Genomic DNA, 23,836 nt, shown 5'->3' with positions numbered 1-23,836 from the left:
TGCAGTTTAAAAAAAAAAAAATATAATTTTTATTATTTTGTTCGCATATTTATTCCTATCACGTATAATGTAGTGGATAATAAAACGTTAGAATTTATGGATGGAAAATTCAATCCATGAATTAATAACATTATGAACAGTTCAAACACAGATAAAGTTATTGGATATTAATTCTGATATAAATAAAAAAATCTATAATTCTTTAACTGAGTTCAAATGGGAAGTAGCAAAAAACCAATTAATTCTTGATTCTGCATATATATGTATACTTGTCTTTATAATCACAATATAAAAATAATAAAAAGTGCATTTTGAATGTTATCTCACCTATCAATTAATCACTTCAGTTATAACTTATAAACTCTAAATTAGTTATTATGGTATAATAATTCAAATTAATTATTTGTCATGCCAATATAAAATAAAATAAATTCAATGATAATTATTATTCATATGCATAACTGTAAATAAGAATAAAACGACGTGAATAATTTAAGCAAACTGGTAATTATTACCAAATTCAATAACAATAAAATAATACGAGTACATTTGTGTTTATCCAGAATTAAATAGATATACAGAAAAACCAATACAGTTTTGCAATGAACAATTCAATAACTATAAAACTTATATTATTTTACCTAAAATTAGTTTCACTAAAATGCAATGCAATTAAGTTTAAACATAAAGAAAAATATAACTCTTTACATTGATTACTCGACTATCATTCAATGTTATAGTATACATTTCAACTACCTACTTTAAACAGTAGTAGAAGTTAACGCTAGGACGTCATAGTTTTTTCGTGCTTTCATCTAACTATTCTACCTAAATATATATATATATATATATATATTAATCTATTATTACTGTTTTTGTTGCAGTTAATATTTTTTTTCAACATATTTTACAAGTGTTAAATTATATTCAAGTTATTAAAATTAGTATGGTACTATATTGTATCAAATATTATTGTCAGTGTTACAAACATCATAAATAGTGAAACGTAATTCGATAAGTTTTGGCGATAAACGAACGTATTCGATTGACCTTATAAATGTTTGGAAGTATTATCGAACCAAAAAATATACAATATTATATTTACAAATAACTAACTTGATGTAAATAATCATATTGCAATAATGTTCAATATATATTAAGATCAACAGTAGAAATAATTTAATTGTTCCATCATTTAAAGTACCAAACTTTTAATCAAAAAATTTTTCCAAGAAGCTAAACTTTCGAAAAATGAAGATACTCTAATAAATGAATAGTATGCATCATGCGTATCAACGTTATTGTTTGACAAATAATATCAACTATAAATTACAATTCATTCAATATCGAGTAACACACTACACACCTGCAAACAATTTAATTCATTCAGTGTTTACAGTTAAACTTTAACATATTAAGTTGTAAGCTATTTTTTTTTTTTTTTATACACACCAACTTTTATAAATATTGAATTGTCTTAAGTGTATTAATAACACCGTTCAAATTACTACACGTCTGAATATCTAAGCCATTAAAAACAGCAGAATCTGTTAATTGGTCCGTGATTGACGCCAGATGATTAAATGATATTTCTTATTAGTACTTGGGCTTATAGAAAAAATAAGTTGATCCATTTAATATATTTTATTATATTACGTATCGGTGGTAAGCGGTGAACATATATAAAGAATATATTTGTGAATAATAAGCTATTTGAGATCTTGGAATCGTTGTTATTCATATACATTAATTCACTATTCTGAGTAATTAACCCTGCATAATGAAACAGGTTAAGGTACGTCCTATTGATTTTTATTTTTGAATTTTTAAGCCAAATGTTTATTTATATTATATCAACCATGTATAAAGTACTTGAATCCATTTAATATATTATATTAAGATATTATAGTGACTGACGTTATTGAATATTTCGTCATGTGATAATATTTATATATATATATATATATTTATGTTTATTTATCTTAAAACACCTTTTAAATATATTATTAATACGTATTTTCGTGATATATTTTTTCTCATACTTCAGTATACATTCATATATGTTACTTTTTAAATAAATATAAAATTATAATTATTTATGAAGGTCCTATATGACGCGTATACAATTTATCAATATTATTCAATTATTATTATTGCAGAATAATTTACGTGCGCATAAAAAAAAAAACCGAAATAATCAATGGTATTGGGAAATTTTTAATCTAAACAAAAAAAAAAAAATATTGACGATTTCCTGTCGCATTTTCTGACAAATACAATTTTAAATGGAAAGAAAAGAAATTAGCATATTGCATATAATTTAAATAACAGACGTTATATATTTAAATTCATCATCAGACAGTGTTTCGCGTCTGGGTGTCTCAATCGTGACATCTTTAATTTACCAAAACATATAAACGAGACACGAATTCTAGGAACTATAACCAATTTTATTTTCGATTTTATGTACAACTGTAATCAATAAATGTGTTCTAAAAGTCGTTGACAACATTTGACTTACATACAGATAATTTTAAATTTCTGCAATCACGCATAATAATATTAATGTGTAAATTGTGATCAGTAAAAGATGATCGGCAAACAAGTGACTTATAAATAAATACGATGCAACTTGTGTTTACCGTCGTTAATAGTAATTTGATCTTAGTATCTTTCTTTATTTTTAAACGATACACTTGAAAATTTAAAAATAAAATCAGATTATTCTATTCCATCTATTATGATTAATTTAATTACACGTGTGTATAGGTATGTAGATATATAATATATACGTATATTATGTATCAGATTTAATTTAGTTTATACATATGGTATATAATAAAAAAAAATGTTTGGTAATTTTTGGAGAGCTAAAAAATATGGAAATTTTTTCGAATACGCGGTGCTGAAAATTTTTAGTATTTTTATATTTTTTACCCACGCAAAATCCTGCGCACGTTTGACGTGATTATACTTTTAAATAATTATACAATAAAATGCGATACTGACGTGACATGTGATTAAAGTTGTACAGTATATCGTCGTCACCTGCGGTATAAACCCCGGTCCCGAAACGCGTCTGATTAACATTTATATCGAACACACATTTATAATATACATCATACGCACGAACCTTTGCTGAACGTAATCCCGAAATGGTGTACTACACAACGTGTACGATTTTTTTTTTTCGTTCCACCGTTTAAAAAACATCGTTTAATCGTCGTCGTCTGGTCAACATCCCCCGGGACGTTTTTTTTCTCCGATCAATTTTCCTACATTATAATATTATACAATACGGGTTTTCGTGTTCGGTTAAACCACGAGGTCGCGGATCAATTTCGAAAACGAGCTGTGAATTAAATAATAATATAACTTATAGATTATTATCGTATTTACGAATCAAAACATTGTTGTTTACATAATATGTATAATAATAATATTATGATCCAGACAATAAGGGTCGAAACAAACGCGTTCACGTCCTTTGATGTACATAATATTAGGATGATTAGATTATTTGGAAATTCAAACGTTCATCTCGTACACGTATTAAACCATTATAACAACAACAATAACAACAACAACAACAATAATAATATTGATATGAAGGCAGGAGGTATTACGCACATAATATTATATGTTACTGTGCGTACGAGGGTATCCAAATTCTCGGCGGAGAATGCCAGAGTCGTCGTGCGTACAAAGTTTATGTTATATTATTACGACTACGTCGGTTCATAATTTTGATACCACCACAGGATCCCTTTAAATGTTAACGGCTGGTCGTTTCCGGAGCAGACAATGATTATATATGTATATAATAATAACATGCAGTTGCATATTACATAGATATGATTATGTTGTGCGAACAGCATATGTCACACGGAGACGATAACGACCTGTTGAACCACTTGCAGCCACAACCGTTTTAATTAAATGAATAATAAAAATGGTATGATATTAATAATATTAAAATATTAGTGAGACAGGCCAATTTAGATACCTCCTCCTACTTTAATTGTTGATATTATTAAAACCGAATTATAAATGTGTTTGTTTTTTATTCTGTATACGAGTAGTACTAATTGATGTATATTTTGAAAATGTATATACAAAGTACTGCATTATATTTCAATTGGAATTCTGTCCGTAAAATAAATACAATTTATTAATTACTATGTATATAAAATGTACGTACGCACGCAATAATAATATTATTCCCAAGTAAATTATGTACGCGTCCACAGCTAATACATCGATAGATATAACGATCAATACATTGGTTCACATCATTGCGTTATTGTAACGCCCTCCTAATTTATCACACATCAAGATGGTCATCAGTTTTGAAACGGTACTTATACGCTTTTGTCGTCATCGTCAAACTGCCCTTCATGAAAATCAAAAACCATTAAGTGATGGAACTATTCCTTGTATACACTGCGACACTGTCAATAACCGTTATACAATCATTGCATGCTGCATAAAAGTGCTATCAAGTCGCGTTTTGCACAGAGAAAATACTAAGTATTTGAAAGTGAAATTATAACTGCAATGATTTTACCTTTATTTTGTAGTCGACATTTCCTGATGATAGAGAGAGAATTAATGGAATGAAGACTTTTGGAAACAAATTCATATTATAATTTAGTATTAAACGATTCGTGATATCGACGCAAATGCTAAATAGCACAACTTGATGCCGTAATAGCCTAGAAATTTAACCTTCAACATTATTATTTTGCCACTGTTCACTCTTAAAGAAAGTCTAACACTATAAAATTATATGCTTGGTATTTATGTATATATAAATATATAGTGTATACATATTATCTTCGAGCGCAGGGGTCGTTTACCACATTTTTGCAGTATCTTTGCAACTATTTAATAATTGCGTAATCGCGAGCGCTGCAAAACGGGTCGACCGTGAAATGTGAATACTGCAGAAGATTTACCTTCAGACCACTTGGTTTAAGTTATCGACGAGCCGGGCTCAAATAAACACTTAATGAGTAAAAACTTCTTCGCGCGCTCTTATATATATATATATATATATACATATACATATATACTGTAGTTTGATGTTCATCGGAAAATTACTAGCAGCCGTCTTCGCATTGTTTTTAACCAAAACTTATTCAAAACACTTTTTCCGTTTCAATCACCACATGGACACGCATGCGCCACCGATCAGATCTACGTATTTTCTCGACGTCATTCAGGTTTAACATTATTTCTTTGTAAATTTCGCAGTGACGTGACCAATCTATTGCGTCAATTATTTTTCCAATCCCGGATATTTTAAGTTAAAATTATATAACCTCACGCTAGTGAAGTGGCACAGTACAATTATTACATGATTGCCGCTAAACCATCAATCTGTATGATCAAACTACTCCACACTTTATAAATGAATCACAGATTATAACACATAATAATTTAAGCACATATGATGAAACTTTGGATACGTATACGCGAACAAAGATTATAATAAAGTATTACAATATTTATTTACAGAATTTATCTGGTTTGTATAAGATATATATTTAATTTGCAAATTCAGGGTGAAATCGCTAAATCCTCCACATAAAGCTTTTGTTGATGTTTGTAAATCAATGTAAGTACATTTTTGTGTGTCACAATATTTCGACGAAAAACACACTGCATTACATACATATGAAGGGTAGTTCGTATAATAGTGTTGACAGAAATTGAGAGAAAATGCGTGTAACATAGTTTGTTATGCGAATGCACAAGTGTATGTAGGTGTATACATTACGGGATAAAAGGGGGTGAAGAGTGTCATGTCGAATACCGAGCCAAATCCTATAGGGGGGAATTATCGATATAAATTCGTTAAACGAGGAACCCTCGGCTAAATATCCCTGGTACTTTCGTTACCGCTAGCCCAACACATCAATGTTTGTATGTGTATGGTTGGAAGGGATCCCAAGTATACAGTTAACAGTTAAGATTATGTAAATTTAATGGCTTCGTTACATATTTTTTCCACCGTACACATTGGTAATAACATTATTATCTTCATTATCACGTATCGATTATTAATAAGTTAAACTAAACATAATATTATGTAATGTTAACGATCGTCTTAAAACCATAAAAATGCATGGTATATTTTATATCCGTTCATATGAAATAATTATATTTCTCGGTAATAAATATGCTCATTCCGTAATGAAGATTAAAAATATTCTTGATAATATAATAAAATTTTATCTGTTAAATAACTTTCCGACACCGGCACAACTCTGCAACGGTTTACGTTTTTATACATAAATTAAATGTGTACTCGTCCTCGCAAAATAAATTATAACTTTATGAAAACAATACAATGTATAAGTCTTTCATTTTAAACAAACCAAAGTACCTAAAACCTAAGGATTTTTGTAAAATATAAAAAATTCAAACAAAACAAAATTTAAATTTTAGGCATCTATTATAATAAGTTTCAATTTGATTTTTAATATTATTGTGTAATATTTTATATGTTCCCATGATATTTTTCTAATTTATAATATTAAATGAACTCAAGTCTTGACTCATCACTATATATGCTGAGTTTACTGGATGAATTTTTATGTATTTAAAGTATTATTGTAACTTAAATACTGCAATTATTCAATTTATTAAATATAAGTTTGGCCTTGACCCACTATACGCGGATACAAGTTTGTCTGATAAGCTTACTCAGTTATCGAGGTTTTACAATAATGAGTTTGTTTTAATTATACAATATAATATCAACCAGTACGTATACACTGTACCTGTATCCAATACGAGCAATAAATTTTCACCACGTCATAATAATAAAAGCATCCTAATCTAACTAGTAAGTATTCGATTATCCTGTACCACTAAAATCATCTAATCCTAACGTATGTTACCTTCTTCTCCAAACACGCCAGCCCATATTAAAAAAATACAAAATTATTCCTCAAACTTAATCCTGTTTTTGATTAATGAAAAAAAACCAGAATTATTTGACAAGTCGAGTATTTGGTTGATCTAGACTCTAGAGCTACCCATTTTTGACAAGAAAATCGTTAACTACCGGGCTCTAACCAATCCATACTATAAAAAGTATAGTATTTAATATATAATAACATAGGTACTAGTAGTTAATGGATTCTTATATTAAAAAAAATGTTCATTTTTTATAATTCACTATCATGGAGAGTTACATTTTATTCATTTATTTTATTTTTCAATAACTTTTTTCAGTGAGTTTTTCGTATGAGTAATAATATATCTTGATTATGTAAGAAGCATATTTATCAACTAGTTACCAATCATAATTCCAATATTACTGTTACGTACTTATAAAGAAACATTAACAAAACCTTCACCATACAATGCTTACTACTGATATTTCTGAGGATCTAGCCAAATTGATAAATCATACGTCATCACATGTACTTATTGTGCTAATTTATATAAATTGAGTATCTATTTTAAATAAAATAAATTAAGTATTTGATACTTTACCACAATTTAGTGTTATTTATTATGTTTATCTATACGAACGTTTACAATGTTTGTAAGTATACAAGTTTTCATTAAACTCAAAATTCCATGTACAGGTTAATTTAAAAATATTTTGTATTCAATATACCTACAGTTTAAACTTATATGGAAGTCAAAAATTTGAAATAGAATTATATTTTGTTTCAACGCAAACTTATTATCTTTTTTTTTTTCATAAACAGTTGTGTTGTAAATTAAGAGCAACACTTGAAACTGTTTTAAAAGTATAATATAGAATATAAAAAAAAGAAAAAACTGGGATAAAGCTAATTTTATAGATACAAAAAGCGTATTATCAGTTTTTTTAAGTTTTTTAATAATACCTTATTGCTTTGTGTTTTATTCTATTTTTCATTTATTGTATCATATTCTTCCACAAGCGCAACGTATATTACGTTATTTTTGAGTTTTATTTAATTATTATCTCAAAATACCCTATTTTTCTATTTACATTTTTTCAAAATGTATTTCAAATGACACGTGTATTTTGTATCCTATCACTTAAAATTCTCTGACCTATGTGTTTGTATTTGAATACCTACTTAATTATTGAATAAAAATATAGACTTCTTCGTTTAGGTATTAAATTACTACAGACAAAATATTACACAAATAAACATATAATATACAATATACATATATAATTTATATTGTATTTGTATATAATATATTACCTACACATGGCTATAAAATCATTAGACATCATGATCTGATTTAATTATTTAACACACACGTCCATATAATATTTAGAATGCTATAGCTATATATCGATGTGCGACTTCATTATTTACAGCACGAAAACTTATGTCAACCTTATAACGTGTATCTACATAGTATATAAAGTATTGTGTTATCTAATTTATTTTAGATTCGATATTATTAAAAATTTAAAACCAACTAGAGTAAATAGTTAATAATATATTTTCACACGTATACTATTTATGTTTAGTTTTAATTCGCAGACAGGCGATGGATTGGAACGGCACCGTAACATTTTTAATACAATAATAAAATAATAATAATATGTCGCAATTTACCTGCATCAGCAGCAAGCAGCCACTTTGCGTGAATTTTTTACAATTTAATAAAAAAACGTTCTGTACGAACTATTTCTCTCAGCCTTCTTATTCTGTTGACATACTTTATAGACTGTTTATATTCAATAATAACACATAACGGCTTGTTTGCACGCCGTATACGGGTAGACGTATATTCCGATCGTACGCATTTACATACTAAATTATTTGTGACAAAAACAAAAAATAAATAAAAATAAATAACGTTTGTATCGTGTGTATAATAATATAACTGTAGGATACCGCAGGTTCTTTAGTATGGCACTCCAAATTCAAAGTCTTAGCATCATAAAAAATTAAATCAGAGTCTTAATAAATGTCATAATGTTAATTATGCAGAAATAAATATTTGTGATTACTATTAGTATAATAATATATATAAATTAATAAAATATTTATTTTAAGTACTTATTTAAATGCAGATCTACATGTATAATTGTATTTTATTATGCAGGTGTTTATTACATAAAATAACAAAATATAATACATTTTATAATATTATACAATAATACATTTAATACAAAATTAATTTTTGATGCAATGATCATTTGTATCAAATAAGTTGTGAAATACAATCAATAAAATGATTTTATATTGAAATGTTTTTTTATAACATAAACTGAACAACAATAACAAATTTAATTAGTTATGTTATATGAATTATGGTATTATATAATATATATATATATTTTTTTTTACTTCAATAAAAGAAAAAAAGAGTTTTAAACGTCTTGTCAAACTTAGATACCAACTCATATTTATCTATGAAATATGTACATTGTACACTTACGAAGTTATACGTTATATATAAGAAACCACTATCAATAACTCAATTTATCACTCTTTATGAATTGGTTATTAATTTTTTAATATGGTTTAATTTCAACCTTTTGAATTCAAGGTGCCAGGCTGACTTATCTGGGTATAATATAAAAATGTACACTAGCTTAAAATATTTAGTGTTTTCATTACAGATTTTCTCCATGTCTATTTGTTTCTATCTCATCGAAGAACAACATTATACGAGTAAAATGTGCATTATTACATTATTACGTATGTCGTATTGTAGTTTATCTACGATTGTTCGGTTACTACGGTAGCCGTAGTAAGTACATGATCGCGTAGCGTTATAGTCGTCGTTTTGTGTGTGACGAAGTAGACAATAGAAAGATCACTGTGTTCGAGTTTTTTGAGGGGCGATGCCTAATTTAATATTGACTAAAAGTTAAATATTGTTTACTATCGCAGGTAGTTAAAAAAACATGACAGTAAATGCCAGTTTATCGGCTTTCAAGTACGGGTGGAGTATAAAAAATTTCAAGTCCTCTGTGCCACTGATTCTATAATATGCTGTAATGTCTAAATATCGGCGGAGTTTACCGCGATCAATGTAAAACAATAATGATCAGAGTTTAAATGCGATTCGCGTATGGGGGTGGTTTCTCATTTAGCCGCGTGTCACGCACGCGTGGGCTATTATAATATTGTGTATCGTAATGTACTATAATTTACAGCTGCGACGGTGGAAGAAATGCGTAACGCCGTCTTAAAGTGCCGTGGCGGCTAAGGAGTGGGTGGCAGATGAGGGGCGAGTTAGAACCGGGCGCTTTTATATACGTGCGCGATTAACGGTCGACGATCAAATGGCCTTGTAATAATATATTATATCAACGTATTATGGTTTAATGCGTATATGAGACCATAAACTACAGTTAGCAGAAAAACTTAGTTAACCCGTCGACGGATGTGTACCTTCGTGTACGTTTACATGCGAGAGGTATCGAAGATCCTTAGACGATTGCAACGCCATTAAATCTGAGTCCTAATTGCGAAATTATGTTGTTTGTTCATTTTAAACTGTTCATACTCGTCTGCAATGCATGAGTATTACAAGTGCGCATACATACAGATGAATATCTCGCACGAAAAACAAATTCTATAACAAGAAATGATCTATTGCACCAGAAAACGTTGACAACATTTTAGAGCACTGACTTCGCCAGCTGCAATACTTTGAATTCTGACATCTGAATCGATATTTTCATTATTATATTCAAATATTACGGGCTGTTACTATCGACTAATATTTATCAATTTATGCCGTGGTCGATTTAATCATATATAAACTCACTATTTATATAAAATATACGCGCATTCGTTGAAAACAATAAAAATATTCTTCAACGGAACCAAAAATAACAATTATATTAATATGGAACATGGCATATCTTATTACGAGTAAAAATTAATTTATTTTGTATTATATCATTAAGTTTATTATTCGAATTTGCGATAAAATGTAGTCCTTTAACATTAGGCTAAACTAATAAAGCTACACGTACAAGCATATCGTGGATTTATGTTAATTTTGAAATCAAATTCATAATTAAGTTTAAAACTTGTTTTTAAACTCTTTCATCAAACACTTCAAATAACTTAAGAAGAGATTTAGTAGAAAATAATATTTTAAGACGCATTATCAAACGTCAAAATATTTTTTAATTACATTATAATGATACTTTATAATTTAATTAATTTATAAATGTAATAATCTTTCTGTTAAGACTTTTTATGTTAATTATTATTATTTGTTTATAACAGTTCCTACTGTTTAATGAATGTAAAAAAAATCATTTTTTTTCGAAATGACCATTAATAGTAGTTGTGTTTATGATAGGTACATTTTTTTAACACTTTTATTCTGTTAGCCTCTAGTAAAACATATATACTAAGTTTCATATGCATTTATAAGTAATAAACCTTATCTGATGAAGTTATGTGAAGCTCACAATCAGACAATGATTTATAATGCGATTTAACAATATTCTTATTGTACATATTATACAGTCAAAAATTGTAACTCCGAGTACTTTTCTAAATATTATATACTTTCCCTATTTATATTGAACTTTGAATAATTAAATATGCGCCTATTAACTGAAATCATCTTAGTATTTAAAATCAGAGTGAAGAGGTAAAATACACATGAAATCGAAAATTGTAATGTCTCCTTGATTCTCAGATAACATATACACTAAATTTAATATGAGTTAAAATTGCTCAGTATAAATAACATTTTTATTTTACGGCTTATAACTTATAATAAATGTAGATATCCACCACAAAATATCACAATTTATCATGATAAGTATAATAATTTCAACAAAATTTCCGGTTTGTACTTACAAAAATAAAAAACAAATTAATAACTAGAAAATTCTAAATTAATCATTTCTACAAAGTATATTTATTAATTGGAAACAGCTTCAAATTTTTATATTATATGACTACAAGAGACATGACTATTTTACATGCATTCATATAGCTATAAGATGAATGTTATTTATAATTATTTTAATGAAATATAACCTTTGATATTCATGTTCCAATTATTTTAAGCCAGTAATTTTCATTTTATTGTTTTTATTATTTTTTTATGGTTAATTTTTAGCTTTTTAACGCATTCAATTGGTATAATAAACAACTTTTAGTAATTATGAAGGTAGGTAAGCCCACACAAAAGTGTGTTTTCAAATTAACGATCTTCATTTCAAAGTTTATTACCAAGCATAAAAATTACACAACTCATACACGTATAACTTAAAATAAAATTTAATTTAAAAAAAAATTCTTAAGTATATTTTTCAAATAATAATTTAATACTATAATATTACCTCAAACTTTAATGGTATGAAATAAATATTTAAAATTGTAAATCTATAATGTTTTTAATAAATATAGATTAACTAATTATTTTTCTTTGACTCATTTTAAGAAACCATATTATTGCTGTGTCGTTATTATTATTATTATTTTTTTTTTATATACGTATTCTGCTATAATTTTTGTTGTATCAAAATTAATACTATTGGCTTACATAAACGTCACCAATATTTACTATTAGCAATAGCGTGTTGCATACTTACTTATATTTATAGAATATATATATATATATATGTACATATTTATAATAAATAAACTAATAATGAACTCAAATAGTTTATCTTATAATCATAAATATAACGCATAATATATGAAATAGTAATTGAGTATAAGTACATAAAAAATAAAGTAGATATCAACATTATCTTCGTTTTGTATTATATCGTTAAGTCAGTTTCAACTTTATAAAATTAACATGTATAATTTTATTGTTTAAAACAGCAATAAGTCAACGCAAAATACCATATTTTGATATATAAGTGGTAATATGATCGAATATCGATGTCTTATTTTTTTTTTAAGTATTGCAAGAACATTTTTCAAAAAAACACTCAACTAGAAATCGATAGATTCGCAGGTGGTAGCGTATACTGAACTTTACATAAATAGATTAAGATTTTCGAAAAGAACAATGTTTTTAAGCAAGAAAGATATAGTAATATAAAAACGTAATTTACTTGGTAACTTGGTATTTTATTTTTTTTTCTGAAAAACAACTATACACTTAAGTGAGTTGAATGTCGTTTTAGTACGTTGAACCAACTTCAAGGGCCCGCAAGCATACAAAGTGTCATTCTTGATGTCACAAAAGACAAAATACACCATTATTGCCACGATTCAGGAAAACGAGTATCATTTTTTTTTTTTCATAATTTCTTAGCTCAAAAAAAGTAAATCCCGTTTAAACCGTAACTCAAGTAAGTAACTTGCCACTGTCAAATCCACGCAGATTTGACATGTCTACAAGACCGATCAAAGTTTCACAGCACACCAAGGGTGTTTTTTCCTTTTTGAAAGTCCGAAGTTTTGAAAAAGTTACACCGAGCTTACTATAAAACTTGGGAGAGAGCGAAAATAAATTACTCCTATTCCGTGTTCTACATTAATAATATCAACCTCGTGTGACCCATCGTAATATGTTTGCTTAAAATGGTATTTTTTCAGTATCTTAATAATTTCAAAACAACGTTTTTTTACCACAATTGCGTATAATTAAAATATATTTTTAAAAAATATATATAATTTATCATTCAAAATTGTATGTTTCAGTTTTTACTTTTTCAGCGTTTTGTTCATTTATTTATTTATTTTTTAAGAAAAACTTTGTTTAGATTTATATAATCTATAAAATATATAACCATTCTAGTTATATATAAAAAGATCGATCGTAATATATTCTTTAGTTTAAAGGAAAAAAAATTATCCATCTGGTTAAACGTTTATAAAATAAATGTAAACGTAGATATAGGTATGTAGTTGATCTACTACAGAAATACATGATCTGCCTGATGTCTTTTATTATCATTATTTATTTTATTTATTTTTTTTTTTTTTTGAATTTTGATTAATAATAAATTCAAGTGGTGTACGCACATGCCATTGTATGCTATGACCAGACAATTATATTAAAATAAAAAAAAGACACAGATGAGTACAGTTTTGTTCTCCCGCAGTGACATTAATTATTATAAATCCTATAGATTCTAAAAGCGTAAAATGTCGATGTTATCAGTGAGTAAATATATTTTTTCCCCATCCCACCAAAAGTTGTTTTATATCTACCAATAACTTCGAGAATAGTGAGCGCAAACACATTTCATAATAATATTTATATACCATATACTATATGGAAATATATGACATTTTTGAAACAATTCCAAAGACTAAATAAATACAAAAATACAGTGTATTGTGGCTTTCATTTTATCGTTATATTTTAATAATTTAGGAAAATTAAAAACGCACGTGCACGCTATCTGTATATGGCATAAAATATACGGCTGATATAGGAACACGAAAAACATTTTTGGCACTTGTCTCGCACCCCCTTATCACACAGTTTCCGAAATACGAGAAGCAACCCATATCCTTTTATACGCCACACACTACAAACAATTCAAATAATTCATGTTTTAATTATTACTTCGTTTCTGGGATGAAAAATATATTAAATACATATTATATTACACACAAAACAATTAATTATTTTAATTTTATGTATACATAAAATTTCAAACTATATAGTTTAATATTAAATCTTAAATGTAGCTTTGAAATACACAATACGAAAATAGTAAAACAAATTAGTTATATATAGCATTGTATATTAAAGTCATATGATAGATTATAATTGGACACTGTAGATCTAAGCAACAAATTTTAAATAATTTAATAATTTTACATAAATTGCAAGTAAAACAGGCTTTTAGAAATATTAGTATTATTATTGCCCTATCATGACGTTAAAAATAACAAATTTGGTGATCAAATGTAGTATGGCAAGAGTTGGTTCGGGTGCCAAAACAAAAAATAACTTATCCTTTTATACTTCACCATCACTTTTAATTCCAATAAACTGCTATCTAATAGGACTAATAGGTCCTGCAGCAACAAAAAGTCGGGTACAAAATCTAGTATTGAAATGTCAAAGATATAGGTTTGCTTACGGTAATTAGTAATCATTATTTATTATAGTTATAGGGTTTTGAATATTAATTTGAAATATCATTAAAAAATAAATTCACGTCTATGCAGAACACGAAAAATAAAATAAAGTATTCAAAAGAGTTGAACAGAATCATACAGAATCATTAAATATAAATTGTACATATTTATAGATAAATTTTATCTTTTGCAATAAATATTTATTTTTTATCGGTTGCTTCTAAAATTTTAATTAAACATAAATTGTAATTACTCTAGATTTTTGAGTATTTTACCGAAAAAATTATAAATTTTATAGTAATGTGCATTTTCAGTAAACATTTTTTCGTTATCAAAAACTCCAATATTTCATAAAAAAAAAAACATTATATGAATTTAGAATTTTATATATATACTGCTAAAGTAATTTTGTAAATTTCACTTTTTTATCAAACTCAAGAAATAATTAAAGACAATCTAAAAAGAATGAGTGTTAGAGAGGTTTCAATAAATTTGATTTAAGTTTTTTTAAATATTTTGTTTCAGCTTCGAGCATATAGTTCTTATCACACCTGATCAACGCTAAATAGTAACGCGGCTTCTACCTTAAATTGCTTATGGAATGTGAAGATTTATTACTGCGTTAAAATGTATTATAAATACATACATTACTATACTACGCAAAGGTAAGCTAAGCAATTTGTGTGCTCAATATCCGGCTTATATGTGTCCTGACAGATTTTTCCAATTTAAAAATGCAAATATTAAACTTTATTACAAATGTGTAATTACTGATTTTATTTTTTTAACATTTGAAAATTCACAATCATTATGTTTTAAAATGATTCTTAGTTGTTTGTAAAATAAATACATATACATATATATATATATTATAAATATATTGTCCTATCAAGATTTATTATTTTACGTGGTAAAAGTATTGCAAAATCCATTATACAATCATTTTAAATTAGTAAATACTCATGAAATCTATAGATTTTTTGCTGTAATATAATATGCATATAAATGTGTATGCTGTGTGTTTATATAAAAGTATTAAATATTATGATTTTAATAATTTAGCTATTTGTGAAACAATCAATTAAATATCAACAGTGACTAGAAAAATAAATATGAAATATTTTCAAATAAAGTTTTTAGTTTATTTGATAAAAATGAGCTGACTATAAATAATTATTATGACAAAACATTTTCTGGTTTCTTTTATATTAAAAAATAAATATAAAATAGTAATTTATTTTGTAAATATTGATAGTAATTATCAAATATATTATTTAATTTCACCTATTTAATTGTTTTAGACAAAATTATTTCATTGAATCATCTTCATGGTAAATATTTAAAACGGCCATATAATTTAATATGTAATAAAACATGTAACTCCCTAATACGAAATTCTTGACATACTCATTAAGTATGTCATCTAAATAATAAATATTAAAGGCATTTCTAGATCAAAATTTGATATATTATCAAAAATAACTGAAAAGAATCGAATAGAAAAGTTATAGTTCTTCAAGAAATACATTCAATTTATGAAGAGAATCTTAGGAAAAGGTTGTTTATATCAGGTTTCCATTTGGTAACTCTTCTAACCTAACTTATGAGGCAACAATGTATGTCAAACCAAGTTATTACAAAAGTAGATGTTCTCAACTCTCTAGTCACAGATGATAACATTAATAGTATTACCATTAAAATAGTAAGCCTACATATTACAAACCACCCAGATTCATCATTGCCAATTTCACAACTATTAATTATACCCCCCCTCTCTTTGTAAATTGGTAATTTTAATAGCCAAGTACCGCCGATATTGAAGATACGAACAAAATGACGCAAATGGAGAGTTTTTTTATGATTGGATTACAACTAACGGTCTCACCTAGCTGTTTGATGCTAAGGATAGAATAGATATATTTTTGTTTCAGCTAAATGGAGAAAAGAATACATATACACTACATGTAATTATTGCTTCAATAGACAGAGAAAATTCAACTAGCTGAAACTAGATGAGAGGGGACTAATACTATGAGAACAGTAACTCTCACATTAGTTGTATTCTTATGATGTATAGAAATACAGTTCTCACGTAACAAAAATAAATGTTCAACTCAATCGGGCAAGGTGAATTATTTCTGGAACGCTAAAATCAACTACTCTAACTCATTTACCATTTTTTGAGAATATTATTCCTCCACATTTAGGTGAGGATATATCTTTAAGAAATAGTGTGAAAAATATCCTAAAACGTCTAATATACCGATTAACGAAGATACTTTAAGTTTACCTTTTTATGAGACTGAAATCACGGAAATTCTGCTAGCCGAATAAAATTAGCACTTTTCAAACCATTAAGAAATATTGAAAAAAAAAAATGATAAAATAAGAAAAACTCATATTATTACAAATAATTCGAAGAATCAAATCTCATGGTCCAGGTTTTAACCTTCCTAAAATATAATGGTCGATGTTTAATCGCTTATGTTACAGACAAGGAGAGTCCAATCACCTAATGGCTAAATAAACCAAAGCAGATTCAAAAATTTTTGAGATTAATGAAAAATTCAAACAATAAAACACAACGTAGAGGAATTCATAGTACACTCTTTCCTAGGAGGTATTAAAAATCTACGCTTACTACTTATACTGTTCGGTAAATGTCTACATTTTTTTATTAAAATTGCGATTATTTTTAATTTCATATAAATTTTTATCTATTTTATATTTTATAGTTGTTTTTATTTAAATTTTACATAAAATGTTTATATATCTATCTTTTATATTCAATTAATTATTGTTACTACATAGATTAAAACCACCCGAATAAATTAAATAAGCATAAATGATAGTCTTTAGTATTGTCTACAAATTAATCTCGATATAATGTGTAATTAAATTAATTAGGATAATCTTCTTTAACATCACGAGTAGAAAATAATAAAATCAAGCAGTTGTCAAAAATAAATTCCAATGATTTAACACAGTTTATTACTAATTCATTATTGTTATGCTTAGGAGAGATTTATATTTAATGTACAAAGTATGAAAATCGGGCATTGTATTATGTAGGTCACATTTTACCAAAGTGATACAAACATTATTTATTTATAATAATAAGATGGAATTTAACGACTTGCTGCATAAATAATTACGATTTACTAAAACGATGCGCATTACTAATATGAGTCCTTAATATTTGTATACATATTTAATAAAATAACTAGTAAATAAATTTTTCTGTTATTTCCACAAAAATTTACATTTTTTTAATAAAATGTATTTTATATTGTATACATTTTAAGTTTAAATTAACTTTATTTATGTTAAATGAACGAATTATTATAATTTATAAGCTGACCTTTTTATATTAATAAATTATAATAATATTTTTATGTAAATCATACAAATATTATGTAGAACTTTTACACAAACATATTTTTAGAAAAAACATTAGGTAACTACTTTTCAAGTTAAAAAAAAAATGTAATTAATCATTTAATAATTTTTATTTGTAATATACAAAATAATTAATGCACTAAATTCGTTTGAATAATAAAAAAAAAAAGATGAAATATTAATCGACGTGGTTTTTACTAAAAATATGAGACCATGTTAGACTTAAGTTGTTGAAAAATAACATGACGACGTGACAAGAAGGTGATAATGCGACCCAACTGTTTTTCTCCACTGAATTATATTGACAATCTTTTCCGTAAACGTTGTTTGTATAAAAAGTGAGTCATGACATGCAAAAAACACTTATCATAGCCAAAACTTAAATGTATTGCAGTAATCTTCGAGATTGTAATAAGATGATTAGAAAACTATATATATATATATATTTTTTTTTGATCGGATGGTAAATTTGTTTAGTTAAACAATTCTAATCAAAAGGATTTAAATAATTACAGATAAAATTTATAAAAACTTATAAATAATAATACTTATTATATTCATTATTAATAGATTTATCAATCGTAGTGTGCTAGTTTTAAAGTTTTTACTCAAAATTTGTAATTTTTTCCAAGAAATACATTTTAATTAAATTGAAAACATTTTTTTCTAAACTAGGAAATTCAACAAAACATCATATCTTTAAAGATTTTCCTAGCCACATTATCTTCGGAATACTAACAACAAGTATGAAGTTCTAAATTTACTGCGTAGAACTTAATATGTACGATAAAATAATAACGGTTAAGTGAAAAATAATTACACGGAATTTATTTGAGAAAGTACAAATTGAAATAATTTGACAAAATTTATTTTTGTTAACACTATCAGTTTTTACGAGAATACACAACAATATATTATATATTTTTTTGAGTTTATGTATTTATATAGTGGTGTATGAAACGCATATATTAAAACATAAATAAAAAATATAAATTGTTATTTACACAATTATTTTAATAGATATGTAATGTAAACAAGTAGGTAATTTACTTAGTATTTCAGCAATGTTATGATCGTATATGTTTACAAGTTGTTTTTACTGTAAGTTTTCTATTGTGACATTTTTTGTCATATATTTGTGGTTTTTTTTAGTAATAGAATAATAAAAAAAAATTAAAATGTTTTAGCACTTCAAATGTTTATGTATTATTTACGTGACGACACAAGTGGATTTAGTGTTAGTGATTGTTTCTCTAATAAAATAACTTTTAATCAAAGTAAATATCATAATTTTATATTAATATTTACAGTAGATATATAAAATTAAAGGCGTAAATCACACATAGCTTAATAACATGACGTATCTGCGTGCAGGATAAGAGACATGCGCACATTCATGATAGAATTAATTAAAAAAAAAAAAAATTAACGAATTTGATTAAAAAAAATGAATAATAATTTATTTTAATATTATTTATAATAATTGCACACTTATTCTACGACCTAACTTGAAAGTATGGTGTTTTTAAGAACGCGGTGTTCACGCTCATAGGCGGAATCACATCGCGATCACCGCCAACGTGATAAAAGTTTCGGCTCCCTAAAACATTCATTTACAATCGAAATTTATATATATCGTTGAATGAATTTTTCAAGTTTGCCGTTATAATGATATTGATGAGTGATGACACTATACCTGAAACGTTATGAATATACGCGCATAAAATAATGTGGACAATGAAGTTTTTAAATTGAACTCGCATTTAAGATCGGCGTATAGTGTAGGCAATTTAGCTACGCTGGTACGTAGGTGAAGGAAACGTTGTAAGAATATCGGCCGGAAATCTAAAACCCTATGCCATTGTAGTACCTAGTAGGATTGAACTAAATGCCAAACACGTGAAATTATTCACCCATTTGAAATAATAACCAACGTTGATAACATTAGGCACGGTTTAGTTTGTAACAGCTTACCTGTGCACACTGATCGTGGTAGCAAAACGACGAAACGATATCCAATTTCTCCGATGGAAAACGGGAACGGTTAAACGATCGGCGACCTACGAACCGAACCAAAACGCACACGCGTACCGACGGCACTCGCTAGTTAATTTTTTAACGATGTCTCTCAATATCAATTATTATTATTATTATTATTATTTTTATTGTATTTTCTTCGTCCGCGACGCAAAATACTCGGCGGTGGCGGCAGCGGCGACGTCGGTCACGACAAAATATAAAACCCCGAAACGAGAAAAACACGAAATCGCGCGTAAACGTCAGTGCCGAAAATCGTCGGGCGGCGGTTACGACGGATGACACACAGAACGACGGTCATCAACAATCGTCAAGCGTACCCGGCACACTGGTAGCGGCGGGCGGAAAACAGTCGCGGTGAGCGGCGCGTTGCGGCGATCTCGCAGGGGTGGCGGTGGCGGATAGAGAGCGCGCCCGAGTTGCGCTCGTACACATAACGACGATAATAGTAATATAGAATATAACGCACGAGTCTTGGCGACGACAACCGACCGTCTTCGCCGCCGCCGCCGCCGCCTGGACGATAGAGCACACACGGTTGAGGGTCTCGCGTTTCCGCTGTTAATTATTATATTGTTATTGCCATTGCGGTTGATGTCATCGTCGTTACTGCAAATCTCAATGTAGGCACGAAAAAACGTCGCTGTCTTCGCGGTTTCAGACGTTCATGACGAATGTATTGAAAATATAAACAATCATATTATGTTATAATACCTAATACTGTAATAATAGAGACTACTGCGGTAATGCCATGTCGTAAGTGAGAAGGCCTCTATTACGACGGTCGTATTTTTTCATTTTTTTTCCAAATTTGACGTTTTGACAGTCTATTATACAGAAAAAACAATGATTTTGCGGATATCGAGTGCAGATATCATATAAGTATTTAATGTTATATTATGCATAACCGAATATTTCGTAACGACGATCATTATTTGGTAAGCGCATGTGATGTCATTTATTTCAAATCGCTTACAATAAATTCGTAAGTTGGTTTTTTTTTTTTTTTTTTTAACTGAACTGTTGACTAGTGTTCAAATAATATAATTGTTTAATATTGTATTCTGCTTCAAGACATGCTTAATATTATATATATTACATTTTATATTGTTAGCAATGATTATTAATATTACTTGTTGGTATTTGTAATTAACGCTATAAGTGAAAAATAATTGAGCTTTACAATTTATTTTTTTCTGATAGAAAATGTATTTACATTGAAATAATATTTTCCCTCTAAATCAGGCATAAATATTTTTTGTTATTATTTATAATGTATAATTTGTTTTCAAATTATTTATGATGATTTTAAAGAGGTGAAACAAAAAAACAAAATTTACAGTGTAGCCAACATGTTAAATTGGTGGTAGCTTAAATAGCATGATACTATAACGAATTTTAGAAACAAAAATAACCAAGCAATAATAAAAAAAACTCCTTTCTAGTACAGCACCATTATGATTTAAACACAATCTCGAACCTAACAAATAAAAAAAATAACATTTTTTAGTTATAACTTATGGATATCTAGAAGATATCTTCTGGAAGTCTATGATATTGTGAGTTTTTCATATGATGAACTAAGATTCATATCTATTCATTAATTTGATTTAAAATTTTTCTATCAATATGAAAGACGTTTCGGTATAAATAATCGTTTTAAGTTTAAGCTGTAATAAATGTAGTAAGCTCAAAAAATGTTCGTGAAATGAAACTCAAATATGTAAACTTAATTTTTTTTTTATATCAAAAAACATATAACATTCTTATCATTAAAACGATTAATTATAGTATTAACTACGAATCGGTGGTTCCAATCAATTGATATACATATATTATATGATACATAATTGCATATATGTTTGCTAACGCATTCTTTTAACGATTTTAAAAAGCGGGACATTTCTGCTCAATATTTTGTCAAAAATACAGACGTTCGTTTAAGCGTCATTCTGGCTTTTTTTATCTTTTCTTGTCCTTGGAGTACGATCTGTATCCACTTCGTAATATATATGTATATATGTGCTAAATGAAAGATTTTGAGCACTTTTACCACTCTAAAAAGTTTTTACCGAAATAATAAACTCATCGTTGTGAGACAAATAGCTTTGTTACAGCACTCGGCATACAAAACAACGTGGCGTCTGTATAAAATACATACTATAGAAAATGGACAGACGTTGTTGGAAATAACTTTCCGTTTTGTTCTTTTTCTTGTTTTTGTCCTTTTATTTAATAATACATTTTATTAATAATCAACATGATGAATACATACACAATGGGTACCTACGATTGTGGCTGATCAACAGACCAAATGATTATAATAACGTGAAAATATGACAAAATAAAATAAAAATTAGGTATAAAATTAAAAATAGAATAATTAGTGTAGCCAGACAAACACAAAGGACACAAGTCTTGAATGTAAATCCGGTGTTAATAATTATTGAATACACGTCTTGTTCTCGCGTAATTATCTTCCTCCTGTTTTTCAGAGAGTTCTTGAGATCTTGTATCCGAGAATGTAATCAAGCACACCGTTACGTAAATTAGATAGTAAAAGAACCTTTATTAACAATAGGTATTTTATACATGCACCTTACCTGATTCGCCGCAGTGAATGCCTATTGTAAGTTCTTCGGAGAAAGATATAAGGTGACACAAATTACGAAACGATTTAAGGAAAACTTAAATTTAAATAAGAAAAAAATAACTCTAATTTGACTTATAAAAAAAAAGAAGAAGTCCAGCTGTCGCTCGCAGAAACTTGTGAGTGTCGTGATCTTGGAAAGAGCTCTTGCTCGCTTGTATGGTGTACCTGCACTGATGAGAGAAGATGACGTAGTCAAGCCAGCCAGAGTTGCAGACGGCACCATCAAAGGTCTCCGCGTTTTCCAAAGAAATAGGCTTTCTCCTAGGCGACAGAGACCCTCATTGAACCATCCCTTGTCTCCTGCGCAACACAAAATTGGATCACATGCTTTACGGCACATTACCAAAAATCATGTATCAATCCCTTCGTAACTATATAGTATAAATAGTTTCTTTCATCAGTGGTGAAAGGATGTTTATAGGGTTTTAATTTGCGTGCGACAACTTGACCATTAATTTATTTGTTTGAATTTTATGGTTATATATATATACAGTTATGTGTGAGCCTATCATTACATAATTACAACAGAATCTAATTATTCGGATAGTGTGTTTCTGGAAAATGTATGTATACATCACACGCTACAAAAATTGAATAAAATATGCTCAGACTCAAATTATACAAAACCAGATAGCGTGCTTTTCATAGTCCATAGTATAAAAAAAAAGAATTCCAATTCGGAATAATGTGAATGGGTAAAATATATAAAAAAAAGTTTAATTATGTCATCATGGGT

At 27.5% G+C, this 23,836-nt stretch overlaps 1 protein-coding gene across 1 annotated transcript in view; it reads right to left on the bottom strand.

The window, feature by feature from the left end:
- LOC112597748 overlaps window positions 1–23,440 on the bottom strand; it is a 287,612-nt gene extending 264,172 nt beyond the window's left edge. The window contains exons 1-2 of the mRNA XM_025343932.1: window positions 23,249–23,440; window positions 20,385–20,470 (exon numbers count right to left, since the gene is read on the bottom strand). Coding sequence (XP_025199717.1) covers window positions 20,385–20,470; window positions 23,249–23,440 — 278 coding nt within the window. The remainder of the gene's footprint in view (window positions 1–20,384; window positions 20,471–23,248) is intronic.
- Between the last annotated feature and the right edge of the window lie 396 nt (window positions 23,441–23,836).

The sequence above is a fragment of the Melanaphis sacchari genome, unplaced genomic scaffold, assembly GCF_002803265.2.
Source record: "Melanaphis sacchari strain LSU unplaced genomic scaffold, SCAv2.0 Contig43_pilon_pilon, whole genome shotgun sequence".
Classification (NCBI taxonomy): Eukaryota; Metazoa; Arthropoda; class Insecta; order Hemiptera; family Aphididae; genus Melanaphis; species Melanaphis sacchari.
The sequence above is the reverse complement of the archived record's forward strand: the minus strand, read 5'-3'. Positions and strand labels throughout refer to the sequence as shown.